This window comes from Oncorhynchus mykiss, chromosome 13 (assembly GCF_013265735.2).
Source record: "Oncorhynchus mykiss isolate Arlee chromosome 13, USDA_OmykA_1.1, whole genome shotgun sequence".
Classification (NCBI taxonomy): Eukaryota; Metazoa; Chordata; class Actinopteri; order Salmoniformes; family Salmonidae; genus Oncorhynchus; species Oncorhynchus mykiss.
Window position 1 is genome coordinate 54,427,523 of NC_048577.1, and position 27,681 is coordinate 54,455,203.

At 44.5% G+C, this 27,681-nt stretch overlaps 1 protein-coding gene across 2 annotated transcripts; it reads left to right on the plus strand.

Annotated features, from left to right (window-relative positions):
- The first annotated feature begins 42 nt into the window (after positions 1-42).
- LOC110538772 (serine/threonine-protein kinase/endoribonuclease IRE1) lies at positions 43-27,653 on the plus strand. Of its 2 annotated transcripts, XM_036941524.1 has the most exons (23): positions 43-358; positions 5,345-5,465; positions 9,061-9,094; positions 9,456-9,528; positions 10,135-10,207; positions 11,725-11,847; positions 13,933-14,034; positions 16,370-16,631; positions 17,887-17,965; positions 19,351-19,510; positions 19,804-19,919; positions 20,017-20,220; positions 21,354-21,597; positions 21,801-21,891; positions 22,197-22,386; positions 22,612-22,711; positions 23,095-23,294; positions 23,521-23,668; positions 24,349-24,476; positions 24,620-24,743; positions 25,464-25,531; positions 25,621-25,983; positions 26,014-27,653. In XM_036941524.1, exons 1-23 carry the CDS (start codon positions 278-280, stop codon positions 26,236-26,238), a joined length of 3,309 nt encoding a protein of 1,102 aa, XP_036797419.1. In that variant the 5' UTR covers positions 43-277; the 3' UTR covers positions 26,239-27,653. The 2 variants fall into 2 exon arrangements, with proteins under 2 accessions (XP_036797419.1, XP_036797418.1); XM_036941523.1 differs by having other exon boundaries at positions 25,621-27,653.
- The last annotated feature ends 28 nt before the right edge of the window (positions 27,654-27,681 follow it).

The window sequence follows — 27,681 nt, forward strand, 5'->3', positions numbered from 1 at the left end:
TGGAGAGACATCCTAGAACCCCCCCCCCCCCCCCCCCCCATCCTCCACTGTTTCGGACTTCGCAATCTAAGTCCAACACCCACATATTCATTTCAGGAAGATGCAAGTTGGACCGGCACAGAGCCAGTAACACTTGATTACCGAAGCAAGAAGAGTAGCAACGCCACAGACAAACTGAAATGTTTTGATATCGTAACTCTTTGGGAATGCCTCTTTAAAACTTGGTTGTATCGACGCATTGCATTCTATGTAACTCGTACTACCCCGTCTGGACTGTATGATGGACTGGACGGTTAGCAGTCGGGCCCTATTGTGGTGCATATTCACGTTACTGTGTAGTATTGACCCACTTCAAGTGGTAAGTAGCTAACCTAACTTACGATACTGAACCTTAGTGGGAGGAATTGGCATATTGGCTAACTAGTTAGCTAATGGGTTTAGGGGTTAACACCTAGCTAAGATTTACAACTCGTTAGCTAGCTGATATTTTTGGCTAAATGGTTATTAGCTAGCTAACGTTAGCTAGTATACTTGGCTGGTTGGCTAGCTAACAACCAGTTATATATTTTATGCCTAGTTAACTAGTGTCGACTCCAACTAAGCTAAGGCCAATATAGTATGTTGTTAAATTGCTTGAAGTAGTAGTATTAGCTAGTCTCCTGTTTTTGTAGTAGGGGTAAAATTACAGATAAATGTATTGTACCGCATTTATTCAACAACCTACCCATTAAGTCACACTAGTTGGGTAATCTAACCATGCCATAAGATGAAGCCAAGGCATTAGAGCCAGGCTGGGGACCCTAGCTAAATTGATACGATTAGACTTTAGACCCCCGTGTAAAGAGTCTGTCAGTAAAGACCAACCAGGTGAAGTTCCACCACCTCACTGGTTGCTGGAGCAAGCCCATTGCTCTGTGTTAAATGTTTCTTTCTAAAACATAAAATAAAAATATTGTGATAGTGCTTTCAAAATGTAGCTATCCAACATGTATCTTTATGAATAGCAGTGCAGGGATGTTTGTTTAACACACTCAGTGCCCTAGTAATTCAGCATGCTTGTTCTGGTTGTGCTTGTTCTGGTTGCGCAGTCAGACTTGTAGGTAGAGCTGGGCAAAAATCCATATAGCGATAAATTGACTATTGTCATGATAACAATACATTGAACTATAAGTTTAACATTAATGTGGGCCAGTTTTTTTATTTTCATTTATTACCCTTAATAATAATACTTTAAATGTTGTAGCTATCAGTTTCCCATCAACAATCACAATATTAGAAAATGTATTTAATTTAAAACTTCACATTTCTCTAGTAGGCCCTTATAGGGTATTTAATGAATGATATCAGCAAAATGTCCATGATAAGTGGTCGGTTTGGTTGGTGTTGATAATTTTCAGTTTATTGTCCCAGTTATACTTGCAGGCCGTGCTACCATGTGCGTATAGACAGAGTTCAGTCTGTGTATGTTCTGTTTGACTGTGTGTGCGTCCTATCTTATCACAAGGCCAATGGCTGTGCAGGCACTTTGTGCGGGTGTATTAGGGTCTACGTGAAGCTGCGGCAGAGACGGTGCCACTGGTTTTTGACAAGTGGAAGGGAGCTCAAATGGCCATGCACAGAGAAATCACAAAACAAACATGCTTGATGTTTTAAGTCTCTGCACACACTAATATCTGGCCATCCGACCTGCCTACGTGTGCATTGCATGTGGGCAAAACAAGTAGACAATTAAAATAAAACCACAGTGAAATTTAATGCAAGGTGGTGTTGAGGGCAAGATGCTCAAGATGGGACACGCAGGTTGTTCAACACAAAATATACATAACCTGGTCATGCATGGCCATTTGTACACCATGTAGGTTTAATTTTCTCACCTTTTAAAAAAAAACATTTCCTCTTAGATTTTGATCTGTGGTCACCAGATAATGAGCGTCATCAGTTCCTGTCTTAATTCATGCCTGCACACAAACTGTGAGCGCTACAGCGAGTCTACAAATGGGAGGAAACATTCAGACTGTTTTGGAAATGTTCCATTGAAGGTGAATTAATGGAGGCAAGGTTGATAAATTACTTGCTAGTCGAGCATTAATTGACAGCAAATTTGACAGGTAATAACACCTCTTCAACGCAATGGTCTGTTCTGATATAGTAGGTCTGTTAACAGGGATCCTGCAGATTTAGGTTGGAAGGTCATTTCTACATTCAGTTCCACTAAGTATTTCTGAAGCAGCTTGTACCGTGTCCGGTTTCTGTTCTCCATGTCCCTTCTGGAGGGTGCATCTAGCGTCAATGTTTTTCACTCTCTTTTTGATTGGGCCTATGAATTCTGTAGGCTAGTGCCTCTCTTAGTGGTTCCAGTAGTGGTTGAGAACATTTAGGCCTAAGCCTAGATGCAATGTAAAAAAAAAAATAATACACTTTCTCACCGGTCTCTACCAGTGAGACCTTTAGCTCTAAGCATCAGTAGCATTACATTACTCTGAAAGACTACTTGTTTGCCCCTCCTTTGTGTTCCCTCTTCCCTAGAAGGCTTTGATTCCTATTGACTGATGGTGGGAAACCTGCCAATCACATGTACCTGATACCACTGCCCGAGAACTCTTAGGCATGTTCATTCTGTCTCTCTCTAATGGAACATGGCCTCATTGCAGAGGCAGAGTGAAAACTCGGAACCTGCCAAGAATAGTTTCGCCAGGTTTGGGTATATTATGTAACCCTAGCAGTGTTACGCAATGTCTGACTTCTTTCCCTGGTAAAAAGCATTATGACATGTAAACCAAACGGGGCCTGCTCCAATGACCTTTTCTCTCTACTCCCGCTCCCAGATACAGACCAGTATAGAACTGAACTCCCCTCCTCTATACTATCAATCATACCGTATAGCCTAACAACCGCGTACAGATGTCCCAAGGATGTACTTTTAGGCCTGAAGGTGTTAAACGTTGTTTCGTACAGAGTGCTGCTTCTCACAAACTCCAACCGTCCGACAGATGTTCCAGAGATGTTGATTTTGAAACTGAGAGCAGGCTGGAGGTTTGTGGGGATGAATAATAATACATTGACATTGATGGTTATTGTTTTACTGTTCCTGGTACTGTTCTTATGAGGTGATAAGCCAGTGGGAACAACCACAGGTGTCCAGTATTGACACAAGCTCTCTCCGGTGTGTAGACTGTAAGATTACAGCAGGGTTAACTGAACAAACAAACCCAGAAACACACACGCTTTCTTCTTTTTTTTATATACCATAGACATTTTTAGATAAACTGCTAAATAAATGAGCTGTAGCTAGCAAACAGCACCTAAGTCACGTGGTTAGGTTATAATTGCTTTGATTTCATCAGATAGGCCTAGCTTCATACAGTACCCTTGGGTTTCTTTCGTTACTCCAGCAGGCCGAGTGTGTTTGGTCTGGTCAATTTCGTAGACTGTAGACGGCTGGGAGGAAGACAACATAACAAGGCTGTCTGATTCATAGAAGGCCAGGGGTGATTCACTGAAGTGTACTCTGTTTGTTCTGGATGCCATGTGCTCCTCAGGCCCTGGCTTGCTGGTTGTGATGTGGGGGGGGGCACATTGGTTTCTGGCCTAACAGCACTTAGGCCTAGTTCTCCCTTGTAAGTGTCTGAGTGCTGGGTAGGGCCTGGAGTAATTATAGATCAGTGATCTGCCTTTAACAGAAACAGCAGGGACTAGTTATACTATCCTGAGTGCCCTTTGGAGGGGATGTTTCATCCCATTGAATTAAGACATTAAATTCTATGTTCTACTGTTCTAACTTTGGTTTGGCTGGAAGAGTGGGGGTGGGGTTAGTGGAGTAGGTTTGTACACACACAAGTCATGCACGGTATTAAAATCCCTCTGGCCCTAGCTGCCTCCTTTAGCTGGGTCATGGCTATAAGAGATGTATAGCTTTTGTGAAATGAATGTCAAAATATGTTTTTATGTTTTTGGTGTATTTTAGCTATCCCTAACCCTTCCTAACCTTAACCTGCTATGCTAATTATCCTAACCTGCTAGGGAAAGGTTTTTTTTTTTTACAAAAGCTGTATCCCATCTAGTCAAAACCCTTGAGCAGCCAGAGCACTCTACAGTACAGACACTCCCACCCGGCCTCTTCCTGTGCCAAAATCAAAATGAAGACTACGTATCGCATATCAGTGTGATGGTTTTTTTTTTTAAGATCCCTTGCACTCACTGACCACAGAGACTTCTAAGGAAAGAAACACCCCCTTGGCTTGACCGGGCCTCTGTCAGAGCTTAAAGTGTGGTCAGTGATTCAGGCGCGGCATACATTTTCGGTTGTTTCATTCCTTCTTGCCAAAATTGCTGTCCATGTTTTTCTACTGAACCCAGTCAAAGTCTGCCCATGTGGGCTTGTGTCCCTCTCCCAGAGAGAGTGATATGAGAAGGACTGGAGAGAAACACATTCACATGTCCATCTCAGCCCACTCTTTGTCTGTGCGGTGACTGAGAAACACATTTCTCCCTGAGTTCCACAGTAAAGCAAGCCGACCATGCTTGCTTTATCAGTCCTGACCCTTACCTAGCCTTCCTCCCCACTCTTCAGTCTCCCAGTTCTGACCCTTACCTAGCCTTCCTCCCCACTCTTCAGTCTCCCAGTCCTGACCCTTACCTAGCCTTCCTCCCCACGTCCCAGTCTAGTAGGATGTATATTCAGTTTTTTTTTTACCTTTTATTTAACTAGGCAAGTCAGTTAAGAACAAATTCTTATTTTCAATGGTGGCCTAGGAACAGTGGGTTAACTGCCTGTTCAGGGGCAGAACGACAGAACCTTGTCAGCTCGGGGATATGAACTTGCAACCTTTCGGTTACTAGTCCAACACTCTAACCACTAGGCTACCCTGCCGCTCCGGCACTCCTGAACAGTCCTTCTCAGTATTGGCATTCCTCTGGGGCCTTATAAACTGCTCTCTATTATGGCAGCACATTGCCTGTACTCCTATGTAGTGTAGACTATTTTATAGTTAGGTATGATCAAACTGATTATGAATCAGTGTTCAATAATACCACCATTTAATTAGTTGCAACCGTTCATTATTCATCACGTATACAATACAACGGCACACATGCGTCCTTGGCTCTATGGCTATAGTTTCCATTATTATAGTGTCTAGCCATAGAGGCCATGGTCATATCAGGGCTGATATGGCCAGAGCTCTTTGGTCAACAGAAGGTACTTGCATTGGCTGTAGATGAAAGTCTTTTTGAAAGAGGTGAATACTAAGATTAGGCCCTTGGCTTATGTTGAATACCACTAAGAAGACTATCTTCTGTTCCCCTATAGATGTGCTTTTACAGTATTTTGTGTTCTGTCTTGCAGAGTTTCTGCCGCGCCAGCACCATCTCCCTCCCCGAAAGCCTGCTCTTTGTGTCCACCCTGGATGGAAACCTACACGCCGTCAGCAAGAAATCAGGCTCTATCAAATGGACGCTGAAAGAGGGTAAGGAAGAAGAGGAGAGTCCTGAGTAATTCACTAGCGCCTTTGTTTGTCTCTATCAATCTTTAGCTGCTGTTTGAGTTACACCTGTGAAACAAAGTGCCATTGTTGTTCCACAAGGATCACAATCGAGACCCCTTTAGTTTGTGAAAGTGAAGACGAGCTCTATTTCGTCTTTTGTTGAATGGTGGAAACCAGATTCAGAGCAGAAACATTATTTTCAGAACTAATCACACAGTGTACGAGGCAGTGGGAAGAATGCACGTGTCGGCCTACTTTTTTTTACCTCAGCTGCGTATCATTGCATGTACTAATACTGTAATTACAGCTATTGAGGTACTGAATGGTTAGAGAAATCAACACTGCTCTAGTGAGCGTGGGAGTAGGCTGTCGATCATAAACTATGGTAACTGTGTTATTCTCAGGCCTACCTCTCATAAAGGGATGTATTGACAGATTATTTTTCACTGTGTAAATGGCATTTTTGAGGCATTTCTGGGTTTAGATAATGGTGGGTGTTTTTACTGTATTTTCTGCTCTCCCGGCGCATGAGTAAATGCAGTGAACTCTTTGCTCACGCATGCTAACCTGGTAATCATTAACCTGGAGAGAGTGGGACAGATATAGCCTTTAATCGTGGTCAGCCATAATAGGCAGGGGTGAACTGCTCTGCTGTATTTATATTTCTCTTGTTTTTGTTTTACTTTATTTTATAGTACTACTGATAATGATTACTGCGTTGTTGGAAAAGAGCTTGCAAGAAAGGCGTTTCATTGTACTTGCTTGTGCACATGACAATAAAAAAAAAACACATCTAAACACCCTGTCTGAGGTTACATGGTCAGAATGAGCATTGGTATGATTAGCATACTAATGCAGGGTCTATTTACTAGAAGTCATGTAGCTAGGCTAGTAACGTTACTGAAACTCCATTTTGGATTCAAGGTGAACAACACATGCTATCAGATGGGCTGAATAACAGGGAAACGGTGGATCACAAATGGTTGACCTTTCATGTCAAACCAGCGAGTCACACCTGATACTGTATAACATCATTAATAAACATGAGAATATGGAATTGGTCCCATCTGAGCCCTGTGTTTCCTCAAAAGGCCCTTTTAATATGAACATGGACAGGGATAGCACCAGGTCGCCTTTCTCAAACATCTGCTGTCTTCCCTGAAGCCTAACTAACTAAAGCCCACATCCAGGGGGTAGGCAGGTCTTCCCTGAGGCCTAACTGACTAATGCCCACAGAAGGAGCCTGGAGGGAGGTAGGAACCTGTCACTCAGGCCCAGCAGGTAGGATCCAACCCAGGGTTGGCATGGGTCCCATCCTTGGTGTGTCCTTTTTATGGGGCCAAACCACGCCCACAAGCAACCTAGCAACATTCAAAGCCGTGCTGATTGGTCAGAGTTCGGAGATACTGATTAAGTAAATACGCGGAAAGATAGCTGAAGAGGTATCCCGGCGAACTGGGAGTTCGTAGTTTGCTCGTGCCTGCCATGCAAAGAACCCGCGGGAGTTCCGCGGCTTCGTTTTGAAATTATCCTAACTAAAGGCAAGCAACAAGTGACTGTAGATGGCTAACATTACATTATTGTCAGTAATGGTGAATGAATGGAGCTAGCATCTCGTTTAGTTGCGTACCAGCACAAATGTAATGTAGCTAAGTATCTCAATAGTCATTTTGTAAACACTTCGAACTCCTAGTGTGGTCAACGCACTACTAGACAGCATCAACCCAATCGGCGATGTAAGCTAGCGATAACACTTGATATAAGTCACATCTTACTTATCTCCAAAAACAATTAAACTATCCATTATGTCAATGCTATCCATCTGGTCAATCAAGCTGGTTGCAGTCACTAACTAAAAAGCTACATAGTTAAATGCAACTTCATATCCAAATTTAGGGGAAATGCAAAGTATGGATGGCAATGTTTTGGAGGCGATTCTGTCTGTAGCGTTTGTTCTTTCAAAACGCAGGAACAACTTAACTCTGACCAATCAGCGCGGCTTTGAATGTTGCTAGGATAAATGGTAGGCGTGGATAAAACGATGCATCGCTGTCTTGACCCTGCTGCACCTACCAGTGACATTTGACACACCGGCCAAGTATACTCGTTCATACAACAACACACACATCAATAGTCAGTGTGTCCTCCCAAACAGTTACGCTATCAGGTGAGGTGCATATTCAGTGAAGGGAAAGAACATTGAGGTCGGAACACGGCGCTCTGTCGTTACAAATGGAGAAAACACACAGATCCACAAAGAATTCGAAAACAAACTCAATTTTGATAAACTCCCATATCTACTGGGTGAAATAACAGTGTGCCATCACAGCAGCAAGATGTGTGACCTGTTGCCACAAGAAAAGGGCAACCAGTGAAAAACAAACACCATTGTAAATACAAACCATATTTATGCTTATTTATTTTCCCTTCTGTACTTTAACCATTTGTACATTGTTACAACACCGTATATATACGTAATATGACATTTGTAATGTCTTTATTCTTTTGAAACTTCTGTATGTGTAATGTTTACTGTTAATTTGTATTGTTTATTTCACTTTTGTATATTATCTACCTCACTTGCTTTGGCAATGTTAACACATGTTTCCCATGCCAATAAAGCCCCTTGAATTGAATTGAAAACGTTCTACTAAAAAATATATACATCTCCTGCATGGTCGTCCGTAAAAGATGTCATCACACAATTGGGCTACCTGTGTAAACGCAGTTCCAGGTAAACCACCCAGCACAGACCTCTGCCAGTCAGAGCAGAGGTTTCATCTGGCTGACCTTGTGGACTCCACTGCCACTGTGTGTGTTTGTCTAGTAGTAATGTCATTACGCCCTGGTCCCTGTGTGTGCCAGTTTGGCAGGGTGGCCTGGGTGCTGTATCACATTCAGTGGGGTGCGACATTACAGGACATTCAGATAGTAATATATGACCTGCTTCTCTATCATGTAGAATAGGGAATCATGTCCGCTCTATACAATACATTTCTAGCTGCGAAGTTCAGAATACGACCTGGGCCTTTACAGTGAGTATTAATGTGTCCCCTGTGGGCTACTGGCCACTGTTTATTTAGGCTATACTGTTGTCATTAGCTAAATAAGGGGCGTTGGCCTCTTATCAGTTAGGACAAGTGTGGTTTAAGGAGCCGCTTAACCTGAGACCAACAATGCAGGGGTCTATGCTGACAATTTTTACAAGGAGCATGTGGCGTAAGTTGAAAAATATAGGCGCACACAAAGATTAATTTAGGAGCAAAATTTAAATTATTTGCGATATTAAAGCTGGATCCTTAATTCTTCCTTTCTCAAGATCAGAGAGTGAAAGGTCCCTGACCTTAAAGTTTTCAGTGACCTTAAAGTTTAATTCTGTGTTTGGGAGTAATCGTTTATGAACTGAAGAACTGGGGTTTATATTCAAACAGGAAAGACAGCACTGTAGTGGTTCATATTGTGTACTGTATACATGCTACTGATTCTTGATCAACCGGTACTGTCATCATTTGTAGTGTACTATTCATGGCACTGATGACTGAAAGGCACATTTTCTTCCGTTTTCTTCTGTGGACAGATCCTGTTCTGCAGGTTCCAACGCATGTGGCGGAGTAAGTATCCTGAAGACTGTGTGTTTGTCAGTTTTTGTGTGCGTGTGCGAGTCTGTCAGTTTGGGTGTCATAGTGTATTGAGTGCAACAGGAAATTAACACAATGTGCTGAGCATGCATAACTGTTTTTTGTCCTGTTCTGCTTGAGCAATAAGACTACTCTATTCAAAATACAACCGGGTTCATTGATGACTGATCTGACAATGTGTAAGCCCTATCCAACAATCAAATCCAACTTTATTTAGGCCTATAGTGCACAGGTGTCACAGCACACTTCACCTTGAATTATGTATGATCTGTCGGAGTGTTAACATTCTCTACCCCATCTCTCTCTCTCTCTCTCTCTCTCTCTCTCGCCGTAGGCCAGCTTTTCTGCCTGACCCTAACGATGGCAGCCTGTACTCTCTAGGAGGGAAGAACAACGAGGGACTGACTGTAAGAGGAACCACTGAACCCCCTTATTAGACTAACAGGGTCACCCCTCACTAGAGAGGAACCACTGAACCCCCTTATTAGACTAACAGGGTCACCCCTCACTTGAGAGGAACCACTGAACCCCCTTATTAGACTAACAGGGTCACCCCTCACTAGAGAGGAACCACTGAACCCCCTTATTAGACTAACAGGGTCATCCCTCACTAGAGAGGAACCACTGAACCCCCTTATTAGACTAACAGGGTCACCCCTCACTAGAGAGGAACCACTGAACCCCCTTATTAGACTAACAGGGTCACCCCTCACTAGAGAGGAACTGACAGTTTCCTCTTTCTCTAGAAGGCCTCTGCATATCTGCCAACCACAGGTGATAAGCAAGTCACGCAAAACATGTAGTGCACATAGGTGTGTGTGTGTGCGCGCACATCATATATTTCTGTTTGGCGAGGTTGTAGTAGCAGAGTCTGTGTGAGATTGTGTGAGATTGTGAGTGAGTATGTGGTTTGTGATGAAATGGCATTGCTCAACATTGACCCCTTGATATTGATACACTCACAGTAAACATGCTTATGAGTGGGCCAATGGACATTTCCCTGTTTTCCACAGAAACTGCCTTTCACCATACCTGAGCTGGTCCAGGCGTCGCCCTGCCGCAGCTCTGACGGGATCATCTACATGGGTAACTCTTCCAGCTCTCAGACCTGGAGTATATGACGACACACACACACTGACATGACATGTAGACATTTAGAACAGACCAGGAACCGTTTGGACTACGTTGTCATGGTTATCTACTCTACCAAGCGAGACTACCGTTCAATTTCCCGATCAGGCTGACCTCTAATGAATGAATAGAATCTTGTTAGAACTAAAAGACGTTATACTACATTTCCATTCCTTTCACCTCACGGTCATCATAACTCCTGCTCCTTTGAATATACTGCGGCACGAAGGCGTGACCGTAATCTAACCTATCTACCGTGCCATTGTTCAGCGGAGAAAATGGATGTCATGTTTCTTAGTCCTGTAGAAGTTTTCACACCCATTCACTGAAGCCACTGCGAGCACAAAGGGAGAATTTTCTGTGTTAATTGTCAAACCTGTTGGCCAATGGCAATTTTCACCTTACATTGTGCTAGACAGACAACCGTAATCTTCAGTCTAAAGCCGTCCTGCAAAGTCAGTTTGAGGAGCAGCTCAGCCAACAACATCTTACTCACGGGTGGGGCCACCAGCACTGCAGATGGGACACTGTTTCGTAATCCATCAGGCGTTGTTATTACAGTCCAGCCAGAATAACGATTAATGTCACTCCCTTCACCAACACAATAGGGAGACAGTGCACTACCAGGGCATGGGGTGTTTTTAATAAGACTATAGGTAGGTTAACACCCATTACCCCCTGGGAGAATGCTGGGTGCTTGTCTAGCCCACCTTTACTTAACTGAGGTTGCCCGCCCTCTGTCCCTCCCATTCACTCAAAGTATAATGAGCATAATAAACAACTCAGATTGAATGTGGTTCAACTGCATGTATGGCTCTGCTTTCAGACCAGAGACAAGTTATTACAATGTTATTAGGCTGACTGCTCTGTGTTTCCTAGGGCTGGGCGATGTGGCCTAAAAAGAACCATGCATAATAAGGATTCACTTCTTGTAGCAGGCATTATAGAGCATTAACACGGGTCTCATACACATTATCTCAATTACAAGCCCACATGTTAGTGAGTATCCAGTTAATATTTATATTTCAAGTTTAGCTAACTTGGATCTATTTGGTAGTTGACTAGATAGAACAGTTGAATTGTTATGAACACACCCTTCTGTCTGTCTCCAACTGTTTGAACAGCATGCTAGCCAGATGTTGAAATCAAGTGACCTACCGAGAATGAGAATGAGTTGCCAATTCCTTATATATTTGTGTTTTTATACTTATTGCATATTTATTAAAACACAGACAAACACAGAGCTTGAATAATAGGCTTTGGCTAAAATGCTCCTAGTGGTACGCAATGCCACGTGCGACTGAAACTGAGCATGAAAAGGAGACGAGACCAAAAAGACACGAGAAGTGGACATAAACTCCCATACAAACAAATGAATTCAATATATATCACCCAGCCCTATTGTGTCCATGTGTTTGTGTCCTCATGATGTCCTTATGTCTGTTTTTGTATCACTTTGTGTGTATGCGCAGGTAAGAAGCAGGACCTGTGGTACGTGGTGGACCTGTTGACAGGGGAGAAGCAGCAGACCCTCACTTCCTCCTTTGCTGAGATGCTGTGTCCCTCCTCCTCCCTGATCTACCTGGGACGCACCGGTAGGCACCTGTAGCCCAGCCTACACCTAGCTGGCTTGGGGTCTAAACATCTCCATGGGATATTAATTATTCACTTCTCCCCCTTAGGGCACTGGGCCTCCCGGGTGGCGCAGTAGTTAAGGGCGCTGTGCCATGCTCTGTCGCAGGCTCTGGGTTCGCGCCCAGGCTCTGTCGCGACTGGGAGGTCCGTGGGGCGACGCACAAGCCCTCCCTAACAACACTGGGCCAATTGTGCGTCGCCCCACGGACCTCCCAGTCGCGACAGAGCCTGGGCGCGAACCCAGAGCCTGCGACAGAGCATGGCACAGCGCCCTTAACTACTGCGCCACCCGGGAGGCCCAGTGCCTTAAGGGGGAGAAGTGAATAATTAATATCCCATGGAGATGTTTAGACCCCAAGCCAGCTAGGTGTAGGCTGGGCATGGACTCCTGTGGCGGGCCGGGCGCAGTGCACGCTAACCAAGGTTGCCAGGTGCACGGTGTTTCCTCATTGGTGCGGCTGGCTTCCGGGTTGGATGCGCGCTGTGTTAAGAAGCAGTGCGGCTTGGTTGGGTTGTGTATCGGAGGACACATGACTTTCAACGACTTTCATGACGTCTCTCCCGAGCCTGTACGGGAGTTGTAGCGATGAGACAAGATAGTAGCTACTAAAACAATTGGATACCATGAAAAAGGGGTAAAATAAAAAAGCCACAGGCCCAGGCTCATAGAGATGTGTTCTGTCTATTCGTTTCTATGGATAGACCCGTTTGCCCCCAACCCCTGTCCCCTCTACATCCCTGCCTCTTCCTGGCTTCACCTGGTCAGCCCTACCTATCCTTTCCCCACAGTCCCAAATCTACTTACTTAATCTCCATAGGTATCTTATCCCAGCTAATTTGTTTGTACTGTCTAAAGGCAACATGCTGTTCAGCTGGCAGCTAGCCGAAGTCAGCTAGGCGAACCGAACGTTTGTGCTCACATACTCCCTTAAAACTAGAAAAAAGCAGCTGTTGTACTATTTGTCCATTTTTGAGACAGCGTAGTCAGTGTACACTTCCTCAAAATAGTCAGAATTAATCTAACTCAAGGAATCTGTCATTTCATTACGGTTTTTGTCGAGGAGGTCTTTGTTGCCCAATTTTGAATCTAACTAAGATGTTTGGTGCATTATTTCTCAATTAAACAATGTGTATGAAAATGAGTCGCCGCACGTCGAATGACAACAGACTTTATTGAAGAATCCCTACTGTTGACCAATCTCAGACGAAGGGGCGTAGACTTCGGCTACCGACTTCGTCTTGCGTCCAGACAGAAATGTGTGTGCCCAAACACACAAAAACCCTCACTGAAGTCCAAAACAAACGAAAACGTCACAAAATGTAATAATATATGCACAAACTCTTCTGAACTGTTTCAGCTGGGGAGCATGCGGACGCCTCAACCTTCTCTGCTAATGGCACTTATGTAAAAGTCTGGCATCAACGCAAAGCCTCTTTTCAATTCAATTTCAATTTAAGGGGCTTTATTGGCATGGGAAACATATGTTTACATTGCCAAAGCAAGTGAAATTTCTCTCCCTGGGTTTAATTTTCCACATCCTCATTCACATCCCCTTTACAGACCTGGGATCAGCTCCCCCAATCCAAACCTTAACCATTAGAGGGGAAAATGTGAATCTGATCAGCGATTAGGGGCAACTTTACTGCCTTGGAAATGCTACTCTACTTCCATGCCCATTTGTAATCCCAGTTATTACTGCGGTGATCTGTCATACCCTGTGTCCTATGGCATCCGCTTAATTTTGATGTCACTTTAGATGACTTGTGTGTGGCTTGTTGTAGATATTTATGGCGGTTGTAAAGGTCAGGCTGCCAGGGCAGCAGTCCAAGAAGTATAAATGCTTTGAGACATGGAGACGTGGGATACCTCTGTCAGGGGAACATGAATTTGGCCAGTGTTGTCACCATAGTTGTAATGAGCGCTCTCACCATTTCTTCCCAAAGCACAATATCACCATGGGTTAAGTCCTGCTGAGTTTAGTTTCACTACTCTGGCATATCCTACATGTTCTAGGCTACAGTATATGATGTTGTCCCTTCCCCAGAGTACACTATCACCATGTACGACACCAAGAGTAGAGAGCTCCGCTGGAATGCCACCTACTTCGACTACGCCTCCACGCTGCCTGACGACGACACCAGATACAGTAAGACATGCGTTTATATCTCTCGATAGCGACAGTGAATGTAGGCTATGTATGTGAGAGACTGAGTTGTTTGAGACCTGCTGTCTGGTAGGGCTGTGATGATGCCAGTATCACAATATATTTTTCATGGCAAAAATGAAAACAGGAAGCAGATGTAACTCTTTGGTCCTGTAAAAACCTGCTGGATGTAACATATTGTGTGCTATAGCTTGGAAAATAAATATGTGTGAATCTGGATGACAACAATGATGTTTGTTTCCAACATCAGGGCTGTTTTCCTAAAGAAGTTAAATCCGCTTCGTGTTTTTGTTTCCTTGCCATGATACTAACGAGTATTGTGTTACTGATATCGTCCTGCTCTCTGGTTGAAAGCATATCTCATAGAACATAGATCCAGGGAGATGATTTTCTACTGTCATTATCCTCACAACATCCTCATAACTATTGAACATCATCCAATATCAAAGGAAACTAATATTAAATACACTGCTCAAAAAAATAAAGGGAACACTAAAATAACACATCCTAGATCTGAATGAATTAAATATTCTTATTAAATACTTTTTTCTTTACATAGTTGAAACTGCTGACAACAAAATCACACAAATTATCAATGGAAATCAAATGTATCAACCCATGGAAGTCTGGATTTGGAGTCACACTCAAAATTAAAGTCGAAAACCACACTACAGGCTGATCCAACTTTGCTGTAATGTCCTTAAAACAAGTCAAAATGAGGCTCAGTAGTTTGTGTGGCCTCCACGTGCCTGTATGACCTCCCTACAATGCCTGGGCATGCTCCTGATGAGGTGGCGGATGGTCTCCTGAGGGATCTCCTCCCAGACCTGGACTAAAGCATCCGCCAACTCCTGGACAGTCTGTGGTGCAACGTGGCGTTGGTGGATGGATACTATGATGCTATGGACTGGCCCGTCCGTTCCCCAGACCTGAATCCAATTGAGCACATCATGTCTCGCTCCATCCACCAACGCCACGTTGCACCACAGACTGTCCAGGAGTTGGTGGATGGAGCGAGACATGATGTGCTCAATTGGATTCAGGTCTGGGGAACGGACGGGCCAGTCCATAGCATCAATGCCTTCCTCTTGCAGGAACTGCTGACACACACTCCAGCCACATGAGGTCTAGCATTGTCTTGCATTAGGAGGAACCCAGTGCCAACCGCACCAGCATATGGTCTCACAAGGGGTCTGAGAATCTCATCTCGGTACCTAATGGCAGTCAAGCTACCTCTGGCGAGCACATGGAGGGCTGTGCGGCCCTCCAAAGAAATGCCACCCCACACCATGACTGACCCACCGCCAAACCGGTCATGCTTGAGGATGTTGCAGGAAGCAGAAAGTTCTCCACGGCGTCTGTCACGTATGTCACGTGCTCAGTGTGAACCTGCTTTCATCTGTGAAGAGCACAGGGCGCCAGTGGCGTATTTGCCAATCTTGGTGTTCTCTGGCAAATGCCAAACGTCCTGCACGGTGTTGGGCTGTAAGCACAACCCCCACCTGTGGACGTCAGGCCCTCATACCACCCTCATGGAGTCTGTTTCTGACCGTTTGAGCAGACACATGCACATTTGTGGCCTGCTGGAGGTCATTTTGCAGGGCTCTGGCAGTGCTCCTCCTTGCACAAAGGTGGAGGTAGCGGTCCTGCTGCTGGGTTGTTGCCCTCCTATGGCCTCCTCCACGTCTCCTGATGTACTAGCCTGTCTCCTGGTAGCGCCTTCATTCTCTGGACACTACGCTGACAGACACAGCAAACCTTCTTGCCACAGCTCGCATTGTGCCATCCTGGATGAGCTGCACTACCTGAGCCACTTGTGTGGGTTGTAGACTCCATCTCATGCTACCACTAGAGTGGAAGCACCGCCAGCATTCAAAAGTGACCAAAACATCAGCCAGGAAGCATAGGAACTGAGAAGTGGTCTGTGGTACCACCTGCAGAACCACTCCTTTATTGGGGGTGTCTTGCTAATTGCCTATAATTTCCACCTGTTGTCTATTCCATTTGCACAACAGCATGTGAAATGTATTGTCAATCAGTGTTGCTTCCTAAGTGGACAGTTTGATTTCACAGAAGTGTGATTGACTTGGAGTTACATTGTGTTGTTTAAGTGTTCCCATTATTTTCTTGAGCAGTGTATGATTCTCCTCTCTCTCCTCACGTTTCTCTCCCTCTCCTCACATCTCCATCTCTTTCCCTCTCTACCTCTTTCTATATATGTGTATTGTCCACCTCACGTCATCTTTCACATAGTTGCAATGATGCAATACGTACACCCAGTTTACGTAACCCCCCTCCTCTCCCCCTCCCCTTATAGAGATGGCCCACTTTGTCTCCAATGGTGACGGGCTGGTGGTGACAGTGGACAGTGAGTCGGGTGACGTCCAGTGGATCCAGAATTACAACTCCCCCGTGGTGGCCATGTACATATGGCAGCGTGAGGGCCTGCGCAAGGTGCCTCTCACCAACGTCGCTGTGGAAACGCTGCGCTACCTCACCTTCATGTCAGGCGAGGTGGGCCGCATCACACAGTGGAAGTATCCCTTCCCCAAGGAGAAGAAGCCCAAAAACAAACTCATGTAAGTAGACTGTGTGATCGACAGTGGCTTCCCTTTAGTTACTCAGCTATGGAGGCACAACCCTGACTTAAGAAATGACTTTGTAGGTGTCTTATGCTTTCATAGAAAAACACAGACAATTGGATGAAACTTTTTCATTGTCACTTGTGTCCATTTTACCCTCATGTCATTGTTTTTCTATAGTAAATACCCCCAGGGTGGGTATTTTAAAGTGTAGAGCTGACTACTGTTTTAGCTTGAACTTTCATGCAAATCTTCCCATAGCCTTGGGCATTGAATGTGCATACACATATATTCTGCAATGTAGAAAATAGCAACAAATAAAGAAAACCCCTTGAATGAGCAGGTGTTTCCAAACTCTTGACTGGTACTGTATATATTTGCATATCTGGGTTGAGGATTCTGTCCTGATGGGTTAGGAATAGAAGCCCCACCCTTTTCTATAAACAATGTTGATTGGTTTCTACCAGCTCCAGTATATGCTCAGCAAGACTCCAAGCAGAGCCTCTCCCCTTTAGCATTTGCCACAGCATTTCTGCCAAGACCATTCTCCTTTGACTTCTGTTGAATTAGTTTCACGCTTATTTAGCCACTTCCTTCTCTCTTATGATTAATTAAATAATTTACTCCGGATCTCTGTTTTCCTTCAAGGCATTTATTTTGTTAACAGGGGCCCCTTTGAAAATGCTTTAACTGAACTATTGAAGTCTCACAAGTAATTTCTGATGGGTTGAGTAAGTTGATTTTGCAAGCAGCACGTGTTACGGTTGATCTCCCCATCCTGAGAACAGGGGTTGGCCCCATCTCGTGTTAGAGCTTTGATATGCATTCCAGGGCTCTGAATCATTGATGGGGTGTATTGAAGATCTCTTTATATCTATGTTTGATGATCGCATGAGCCAGTGGTGGTGTAGTCAGGACTTGTAGAGGTGTTTCATTTGTTCATAAAGTGATACATATCTAACCAACACAGATGGACTCTTTCAGTCATGGTTTCACAATACAGTTCTGTACTTCTATTTACACCAGCTTTCAGAAGAAAGGAGAAATAAGAGTTTCAGTGGGTGATCTTGTAGTGTGTGTGTGAAATTGTCTGTTTGTAACCAATAGTGCAGTTTTCTGACTCAAGTCAAAGCGGTCTACAGTATAATAGAGAATCTCCCTATTCTAAATGTCCTGGTTGAGGTAGACTATTAGGCTTCTCTTCCTTGTTTAAAGCTAACATTAAGACTATCCTGTTCTGTTGTCTTCACAGGGCCACACTCTACGTAGGCAAGTACTCCACCAGCCTGTACGCATCGCCCTCCCTGGTGCATGATGGGGTCACGGTCGTGGTGAGTGGCACTAGGCTCTTCTGTGTTAGAACAAAATGTGACATTCCGTCTAGAATCTAGAACAATCATCAAACAACTGGAAGCTTCTGGGAGCTGATCTCTTAGCCCAAGATCAAAGATGTGAGTTAAAAGTCACAGGGACCTGCACTAGTGTTGGTTTGATTGTTTACCTGACCATCACAATCCCCTCAGGCCTGGGTCCCTGCAGCACAGAGGAACATGAGATAGAAATAAGGGGTCTTGCTGATGCTATCTATTTACAATAAGATGTTGAGATTAATTTGACGTAATCCGTTTGATATTGACATCCCACTTATTTCAGTATCCTTCTAAGTAGTAAAGGATGTATTAGTTTCTGTCAACATTTAACAACATTAAACTACATGTGGACACCCCTTCAAATGAGTGGATTCAGCTTTTTGAGTGCTGAAGTGTGTAGCGCATAAAAATCACTTGCCCTCGGTTGCAACACTCTACCGAGTTCCACACTGCCTCTGGAAACAACATCAGCACAAGAACTGTTCGTCAGGAGCTCCATGAAATAGGCACACAAGCCTAAGGTCACCATGTGCAATGCCAAGCGTCGCTGAAGTGGTGTAAATCTCGCCACCGTTGGACTCTGGAGCAGTGGAAACCCGTTCTCTGGAGAGATGAATCACGCTTCACCATCAGGCAGTACAACAGATGAATCTGGATTTGGTGGATGCCAGGAGAACACTACCTGCCCGACTGCATAGTGACAACTGTAAAATTTGATGAAGGAGGAATAATGGTCTAGGGCTGTTTTTCAAGGTTCGAGCTAGGCCCCTTAGTTCCAGTGAAGGGAAATCTTAACACTACAGCATACAATGACATTGTAGAAGATTCTGTGCTTCAAACTTTGTGGCAACAGTTTGGGGGAAGGTCCTTTCCTGTTTCAGCATGACAATGCCCCTGTGCACAAAGCGAGGTCCATACAGAAATGATTTGAGATCAGTGTGGAAGAATTTAACTGGGCTGCAAAAAGCCCTGACCTCAAACCCATCGAACACCTTTAGGATGAATTGGAACGCAGACTGCGAGCATCAGTGCCTAATCGTCCAGCATCAGTGCATAATGCTCTTTTGGCTAAATGGAAACAAGTCCCTGCAGCAATGTTCCGACACCTAGTGGAAAGCCTTCCTAGAAGAGTGGAGGCCGTTATAGCAGCAAAAAGGGGACCAACTTCATATTAACGCCCATGATTTTGGAATGAGATGTTCGATGAGCAGGTGTCCACATATTTTGGGCCAGGTAGTGTATATTAACATTGAACTACTTAGTACTTGAAAAGGATGTCAATCACTAGGTGACTTCCCTAGTTAAAAAAAAGTTCCATAATCTAGTGGTTTGTGTGTCTCCTGTAGCCCCGCGGCAGCACCTTCCCCATGCTGGAGGGTCCTAACAGCCAGGAGGTAACAATGGAGGAAGAGTGTGTGATCACCCCCAGGACCAGCGTCAAATTCAACTCTGCCCTGAGGGAACGCAACCGCATCAACTTCATGAGGAACCACCTGCTCCTCATAGGTAGAGAACACTCCTCTTGTGCATTTTCCCCCCTCCCCAGTGTCTACCTTGTGTTATTATAGTGCCCTCTGCTGGATGCTCAGTTAGTTCTCAAATGTGGAACACAAGCATTGTCCAAGTCCATACACTTCAATGCAGTTGTGGCTGTAGAATAAGGATGGAAGTTGGTTTTCAGTGATGTCAGCATGATAATGATTTAAGAATATGTTATTGATGTTATAGATGTTATTACACACACTGTAATATCATCATAGTGATGATGCTGATGCTGGTTGGATGCGTTTCTCTCCCAGGTCATCATGAGACGCCTCCTGATGCCCATAACAAGATCCTGGAGAAGTTCCCTGACAGTATCCCACGCCAGCAGGGCAATGTCATCCCCCCCACCACAGAGAAGACCCTAGAGGAGGTGTGTGTTTCAGTCCTTCAGCATGCCAACTAACCTCTCCTCTTTGATTTGATTTTGTTGGGGTATAAAAAATATCTTCTCCCTCGTCCTCCTCTAGAAGGTGAATGAGAGTGACATGGGAGAAGGCCCCACTGTGGGCCCCAGCCCCCCGGCGGTCACCTCCATCCAGGAGCAGCCGGGGCGAACCTCACAGGTGAGGGTGGAGGCCCCTGTGGACTCTATGCTTAAAGACATGGCCACCATCATTTTCAGCACCTTCCTCCTGGCTGGCTGGGTAGCCTTCATCATCATCTACCCCAAGGTGAGGGAGCACTGACACCTAGTGGTGATCTGGTGTATTGCTGTTACTACCTGGCTGTACAAATTGTCAGTCAACAAGCTGAACATGAGTGACATAAATGTATGAAGTAAAGCCACAGTTTAGTTCCAATATGATGGTAGCCTCTGTGTTAAATGTAGGAAGCCACAGTTTAGTTCCAGTATGGTGGTAGCCTCTGTGTTAAATGTAGGAAGCCACAGTTTAGTTCCAGTATGGTGGTAGCCTCTGTGTTAAATGTAGGAAGCCACAGTTTAGTTCCAGTATGATGGTAGGCTCTGTGTTAAATGTAGGAATCCACAGTTTATTTCCAGTATGATGGTAGGTTCTGTGTTAAATGTAGGAAGTAAGGCCACAGTTTAGTTCCAGTATGGTGGTAGGCTCTGTGTTAAATGTATGAAGTAAGGCCACAGTTTAGTTCCAGTATGATGGTTGGCTCTGTGTTAAATGTAGGAAGCCACAGTTTAGTTCCAGTATGATGGTAGGCTCTGTGTTAAATGTATGAAGTAAGGCCACAGTTTAGTTCCAGTATGATGGTAGGCTCTGTGTTAAATGTAGGAATCCACAGTTTATTTCCAGTATGATGGTAGGCTCTGTGTTAAATGTATGAAGTAAGGCCACAGTTTAGTTCCAGTATGGTGGTAGGCTCTGTGTTAAATGTATGAAGTAAAGCCACAGTTTAGTTCCAGTATGATGGTTGGCTCTGTGTTAAATGTAGGAAGTAAGGCCACAGTTTAGTTCCAGTATGATGGTTGGCTCTGTGTTAAATGTAGGAAGTAAGGCCACAGTTTAGTTCCAGTATGATGGTTGGCTCTGTGTTAAATGTAGGAAGTAAGGCCACAGTTTAGTTCCAGTATGGTGGTAGGCTCTGTGTTAAATGTAGGAATCCACAGTTTATTTCCAGTATGATGGTAGGCTCTGTGTTAAATGTATGAAGTAAGGCCACAGTTTAGTTCCAGTATGGTGGTAGGCTCTGTGTTAAATGTATGAAGTAAAGCCACAGTTTAGTTGAAATGCTGAGTTATGGATATAACACAAACCTAACTTGAACACTATAGCTCACTTATACATGTACTTCTGGTTTACACACACCCTCTTCTCCATCTCTCCTCTCCCAGAGTGTTCACAAACAGCAGCAGCTGCAGCATGAACAGTTCCAGAGGCAGTTGGATGAGCGGCTGGATCTCCTGAGGAGACAGCCGTTCTCTCCCCCAGGGACCGACCTGCTCCTGCTGGCCCCGGACGCTGACTCAGACCACAGCAGTCCCAACGGCACCCCCAACATCACCCCCCGTGCATCCAACCACTCCAACCTGTCTGTGCCCGAGCTGGGCAGCTCCGCCAACGAGCACGAGGACGGAGGTATGGAGGACACAAGTGGATACACACATTGATAAAGACAACACACATTAATGCGCACACAATTACTCACAGATACTCACTCACACACTTACAGTAGGTCTAGCACTGCTCTGTTCATCTTGATGCCTGGCAATTGTTTTGAAAAGGAGAGAAGATACTCTTCTGATTCCAATATCTGATGTGCTTTTTTTATGGTTCATCAGATGAGGACTCCAACATGGTCAGAGTTGGAAAGATAATGTTCCGTCCCAAAAATGTTTTGGGACACGGTGCAGAGGGAACCATCGTGTATAAGTAAGTCTCACCCCAGGCTAATGTATCTACATTTTGTAACAAAGTGAAATGAAAGTCAAGTGCCTTTTTGAGGCTGCTCACTTAGTCGTTCAATCATCTCTACTTGTCATATAGACTCTCCAGAGTCTTTGGCCGCATCCCCATTATTTCTGTGCAAGTGGGAAGAGAATTGGGACACAACCTTCGTTTTTCATTTACTTTGATAAATGTTCAGTTTTACAAACATACAGACAAGAACTCAACCTTTCTTTGTAAAGTGTCTGTTTAGGAATGTTCTACTAACCTTCCCTTGCTCTGTCCACCAGGGGTCAGTTTGACAACCGTGCCGTGGCAGTCAAGAGGATCCTCCCAGAATGCTTCAGCTTTGCTGACCGTGAGGTGGACCTGCTGCGCGAGTCGGACGAGCACCCCAACGTCATCCGTTACTTCTGCACAGAGAGGGACCGCCAGTTCCAGTACATCGCCATAGAGCTGTGTACCGCCTCACTGCAAGAGGTACTGCAGCCTCACTGACCACCAAACCAAGGGGTCTGCAACACCCGGCCCACGAGCCAAATGTATCTGGCCCTCCAAAGTTGTCTTAAGCCCTACAACACCCTCTCTCTTCCTGACCTTTCAGCTTACGCTCTCATTCATGTATTAATTAATTAATCCTCTTAAAGTTGCTTCTTGTTACTTTTACTCACTCACTGGATGCAGACTCTTTGTTTCCTCTTTCAGTATGTGGAGAGACAGGATTTTGATCGGCATGGACTGGAGCCTGTGATGCTGCTGCAGCAGACCATGTCAGGACTGGCACACCTGCACTCCCTCAATATAGGTAATAATCACAAGATGTTTTTTTATTTTACCTTTAGTCAGTTAAGAACAAATTCTTATTTTCAATGACGGCCTAGGAACAGTGGGTTAACTGCCTGTTCAGGGGCAGAACGACAGATTTGTACCTTGTCAGCTCTGGGGTTTGAACTTGCAACCTTCCGGTCACTAGTCCAACGCTCGAACTACTAGGCTACCCTGCCGCCCCACTAGGTTTTAATATAGGTTTTCATGAAGAACAAAAAGGTTCTTACCATACAGTAATATTTTCAATAAGATTCACAAGACTACTGCAGCTGGACTATGTACAGTAAACATCTAAGATCTCCTAGGTTACAGGTTATTCTTCCAGTCTGATCTGATCTTCTCCACTCTTCCCGTCCCCAGTGCACAGAGACCTGAAGCCCCACAACATCCTGGTGTCCATGCCCAACGCCCACGGTCGGGCGCGGGCCATGATCTCCGACTTTGGCCTGTGTAAGAAGCTGGCGGTGGGCCGACACAGCTTCAGCAGGAGGTCCGGGGTGCCCGGCACCGAGGGGTGGATCGCCCCAGAGGTCCTCAGTGAGGACTGCAAGGACAACCCTGTGAGTGGTCCCTCTCCCTACTAGACACATGACTGGTCCTGATTTTACAGATAGCAGCTGTCATGAAACAAAAGCCTGTGACTGTCGCTGTCTAATACTAATTTAAATTGATGTGAATGCAGTTCACTGTTACATACTTATCTTGCCTTTATCAAAGACATTGATTGCTAACCATCAACAGAACGGCATTATTGAACGCCCAACCTCTCTCTCTCTTCCTCTGTAGACGTGCACGGTGGACATCTTCTCTGCAGGCTGTGTGTTCTACTATGTGGTGTCCTGGGGATGTCATCCCTTTGGCAAGTCCCTGCAGAGGCAAGCCAACATACTGCTGGGAGCCTACAGCCTGGACCAGCTACAGCCCCACAAACATGGTGAGGACATCACTTCCTGTTCTCAGACCCACAGGAAGGCGGTGAGGGGAAGTTGGTGTAGGATTGGTTTGGAAGTGATTTGATTTAAACCAGGATGTTGACTGTCTAAGAAACAGTAGTTCCTTGCTAGTGAGCATCAGTTCAGCCTTTGAAAGTACAAAGAGAGCAATAAGTTTACATTGGACAGTTTTGGTAAAGGCAGTATTAGAGTTATTATAGACAGATAATGTCCTGATGTTATTGCAATTTTGTTTAATGCAAACTCAAACATTGACAATCAGTTGTTTCACATCAGAGACCGCTGTTGTGGAAAATTTGATCCAAAGATTAGGCAGAGACTAATTTATAATAGTGAATCTTTAATGCAGACGAGAAGCTGCTAGGTAGATCCCTCTCTGATCTCAGTCAGGGATGGAGCTCCAAGAATAAATGGCTACATGTCCCTTTTACAGTGGAAGGTAATAATACAATCATATTGTTACAAGTTATTTTATACAAGCAACAGTTCCAGAGCACAATGGCCTTGTTTTAGGGTGCAGACATAACAGGAGTTATGAAATGCATAACATCACAGTCCAACACAGAACAATAACATAACCCTTGAGAAGTGACAATGGCTCACCCCAATTCTGCCACACTGCCCCATAGTGACTGAGAGTGTTTGGTCTTGTCTTTCCCAGAGGACATCGTGGCCACAGACCTGATAGAACAGATGCTGAACATGGAGCCCCAGAGGAGACCTTCTGCTGAGAGCGTGCTCAAACACCCCTTCTTCTGGAGCCTGGAGAAACAGCTGCAGTTCTTCCAGGTCACAATCAAATCCAATACTTTTCTAATTAAACTGTTCCACATAAATCAGTATAGAGATGCAGCTGTGAACGGAACATTTACCAATAACGACATTTTCTTTTTTTAAATAAAAACCCATATTTCATCTTGTTTCCCCTGTAGGACTTGAGTGACAGGATAGAGAAGGAGCCGCTGGACGGACCAATCGTAAGGCAGTTGGAGCGAGGGGGGCGGGCCGTGGTGAAGTTGGACTGGAGGGAACACATCACAGTGCCTCTACAGACCGGTAAGAGACTGGACTGAGATCAGTTGTAGCTACAACCACATACCAGTCTTACAAGACTTTGTCCATGTCATGAGTGTAGACTGGTAAAGAGAGTGGTCTGAGTTCAGTTTTAACCCTACTACTATGCTAGTGCCTTTAATAAATTAAAGGGTATATATTTCATTAAGAAATGATGACCTACTACAGTTTTAGTTGCCCAGTTAGGGTTAATGTTTCTCAAGTGCAGAAGAGATGTGAGTGTAGTCATTGATATAAAATGCAGTGACTGTGGATGTGGTTTGCATTTCCTGTCAATCCAGACTGCAGCATTTAGCTGAGCTCTTCTCAACCTGAAAGGCTGCTTTGCTTCCTGTTGAGTGTTCATCTGAATAGGGTTGTTTCATAGGGTTGTTCTAATCTTAATATGCCACTGTATGTGAAAGAAATGGTAAGAGAAGGTTTGTTGTGACTGTTGCATTCATGAGTTTTTAATTTGCATGTCAGTCATTTGTCTATTTAGCTTGTTGTTATGTTTTAGTTTTCATGCCATGTGGAGAACTAGTCGGCTGAAGATTTCCTGACAGGTAGACTATATTTATAGGATATCTAACTTTAAACCAGGACATTGAGGTATTTCAATCTTGCTGTATTATGAGACTTTTAGGATAAATGATACATTTTAGAATAAATTATTAGAATGTACTGTGTGGATTACTCATTGCATGTATTTTCTCTTGTCAGACCTACGCAAATTCCGGTCGTATAAAGGAGGGTCTGTCAGAGATCTTCTCCGTGCCATGAGAAACAAGGTATGGGTGTCTTTCCAGCTAAATGATGCGTGTTTACCTGATTTAGATGTCTGTGTATATGAATCCTTCTTCTTTTGTCCCTCCTATAGAAGCACCATTACAGGGAGTTACCAGCAGAGGTCCAGGAGACTCTGGGCTCCATCCCTGATGACTTTGTCTCCTACTTCACCTCCCGCTTCCCCCACCTGCTGCGCCACACCTACCTGGCCATGCGCACCTGTGCCCACGAGAGGTCATTCCTTCCCTACTACTCTAGCTCAGAGCAGCTCTCCTGGATACGGACTCCCTACACACACCCCGAGACCACCCCCCCGCTGCAGACACACACGTCGCAGCCAGAGGAACCCACATCGTCAAACACAGTACCCTCACACCCTGAGGTGTCAAACACAATTCCATCCACAGCACCCATACAGTCAGTGACCGTATCAGACTCCACACCCATACAGTCACTGTCAATCACAACAACCCCCCCACAGTCAGTGCCAACCACATTACCAGCAGAGACAGTATCATCCACATCATTACCAGTTCAACCAGTACAGCCTACATCACCCTCATCCACACTGCCAGACCTGCCTCCACAGACAGTGTTGCCCTCAGAACCCCCCACACAGTCAGAAACCCCCCTTACAGATCCCATCCCACCTGAGCCACACATACTGCCTGTGCCACATCCAGCCACACCGGACACGGAGCCTGCCTGAGAGCCGACGAGGGGTGGTGGATGAGTGCTGCACAGAGGAGCATTGCCTTACAAGTGGACACATACTGTTGCTCTGTTGCTCTGTCCTGTGCTGGTGAGGACCAGGCCTGCAGTGCCTGGGAGCTGCCGACAGTGGGGAGCAGCAGCCCAAACCAAGTGCCTTTCCTGCTCGACTGAGACAAAATGGCTCCGAATGGAATCGTCCCAATGTCCCTCGAAGCATCAAGAAGCCAGGGCTGAAATGAACTAGTGGGGGCCGTAATGTGTAGTACAGAGAGAATCTGTTTTATTTGCAATGGAGTCCCTCCTAATGTCAAGTATTGTGAGGTATTCAAGTATTGTTGGGCACAAAATACTTGGCAAAGCAAGGGAGGAATTCTTCTGTTGATGTTGTTGAAAGACAAGTCGACAATGGTATTTTTACTGTGGAATCTTATTTCTCTTAATGAGCCTATTCACTGTAAAGAGGTGTATATTATTGTATAGGTGACGACTTGATAATGACTATCTTTGAAAATCATGGGATGTGGCCAATGTGCCTTTTTAAATAACACTGTGTTATGTATGTGAGCTCTGTGAGGGTAGATGTGTCTGGAATAGTTTTGCTTGCTGCTGCAGATGCTGATTTTCTCTCTTGAATCAGTACTATTTCAGTGCCTGTCTTCCTGTGCAGGCGAGGACAGATAGTCCAAAGGGTGTTTGAACTGAACACTGGTAAAAGCAGAATGTGTTTATCTTTTCTACTTATCTCTGATAGCTTTGTGCTGTACATAAGGCACAAGGCAATATGTGATCTGTTTGTGTTTTTATTGCAGGACATCACCCAAAGTCTTGTTTGCTTGACCTCTGACTCACGAGGCCTTTACTAAAACTGGTTCAGCTATAAGTCATGACAGGATGATTTACAGAAAGCATTCACTTCACATTCTGGGTTTTGCTGTCAGAATGGTGTTTTCTCTCATCATAACTTTGATGAATGATGATCCAATGCAACATGTTTTATTCAATCATATTGTCTGTATAATGATTGGCAGTTAAATAGGTCTTCATTTATTACATCAATTAACTGTTATAGTTTGTTCATATTTTATTTTTTAAGTGAAATACGTTTACTTCAGGTTTATTTTTGTACTGTTCATTGTACATCAAAAACCCCAAGAATGTACAGTATTTTGTCTAATGCAAGCTGTTTAAAATTAAGTGAAGAGGGTTTTGTGCAAAAGTGAACAGATTATTTTGCAGTCTCGCCTGACGATGCCTTTTACTGTTACGATTTCATTTCTAACATGCCATCCTGAATGCAAGAATAGTTTGTTTTATGATATTCCATTTTCAGTTTTGCAATTGTCTCCTTTTGCCAACATGTCTGCCATTGTTGGAGTGAAAATGCCAAATTAAATCAGCATTAATATCTGTTACTGTGTTAGTTTGCAGATATTTTGAG

Bases quoted from the DNA above. Each gene is read 5' to 3' on its own strand.
- LOC110538772 (XM_036941523.1), top strand. From the start codon at position 278: ATGATGGACTGGACGGTTAGCAGTCGGGCCCTATTGTGGTGCATATTC. The intron at 9,529-10,134 runs GTAAGAGGAACC...TGTTTTCCACAG, and splicing joins AGAACAACGAGGGACTGACT to AAACTGCCTTTCACCATACC. The intron at 22,712-23,094 runs GTAATAATCACA...TCCCGTCCCCAG, and splicing joins CCTGCACTCCCTCAATATAG to TGCACAGAGACCTGAAGCCC.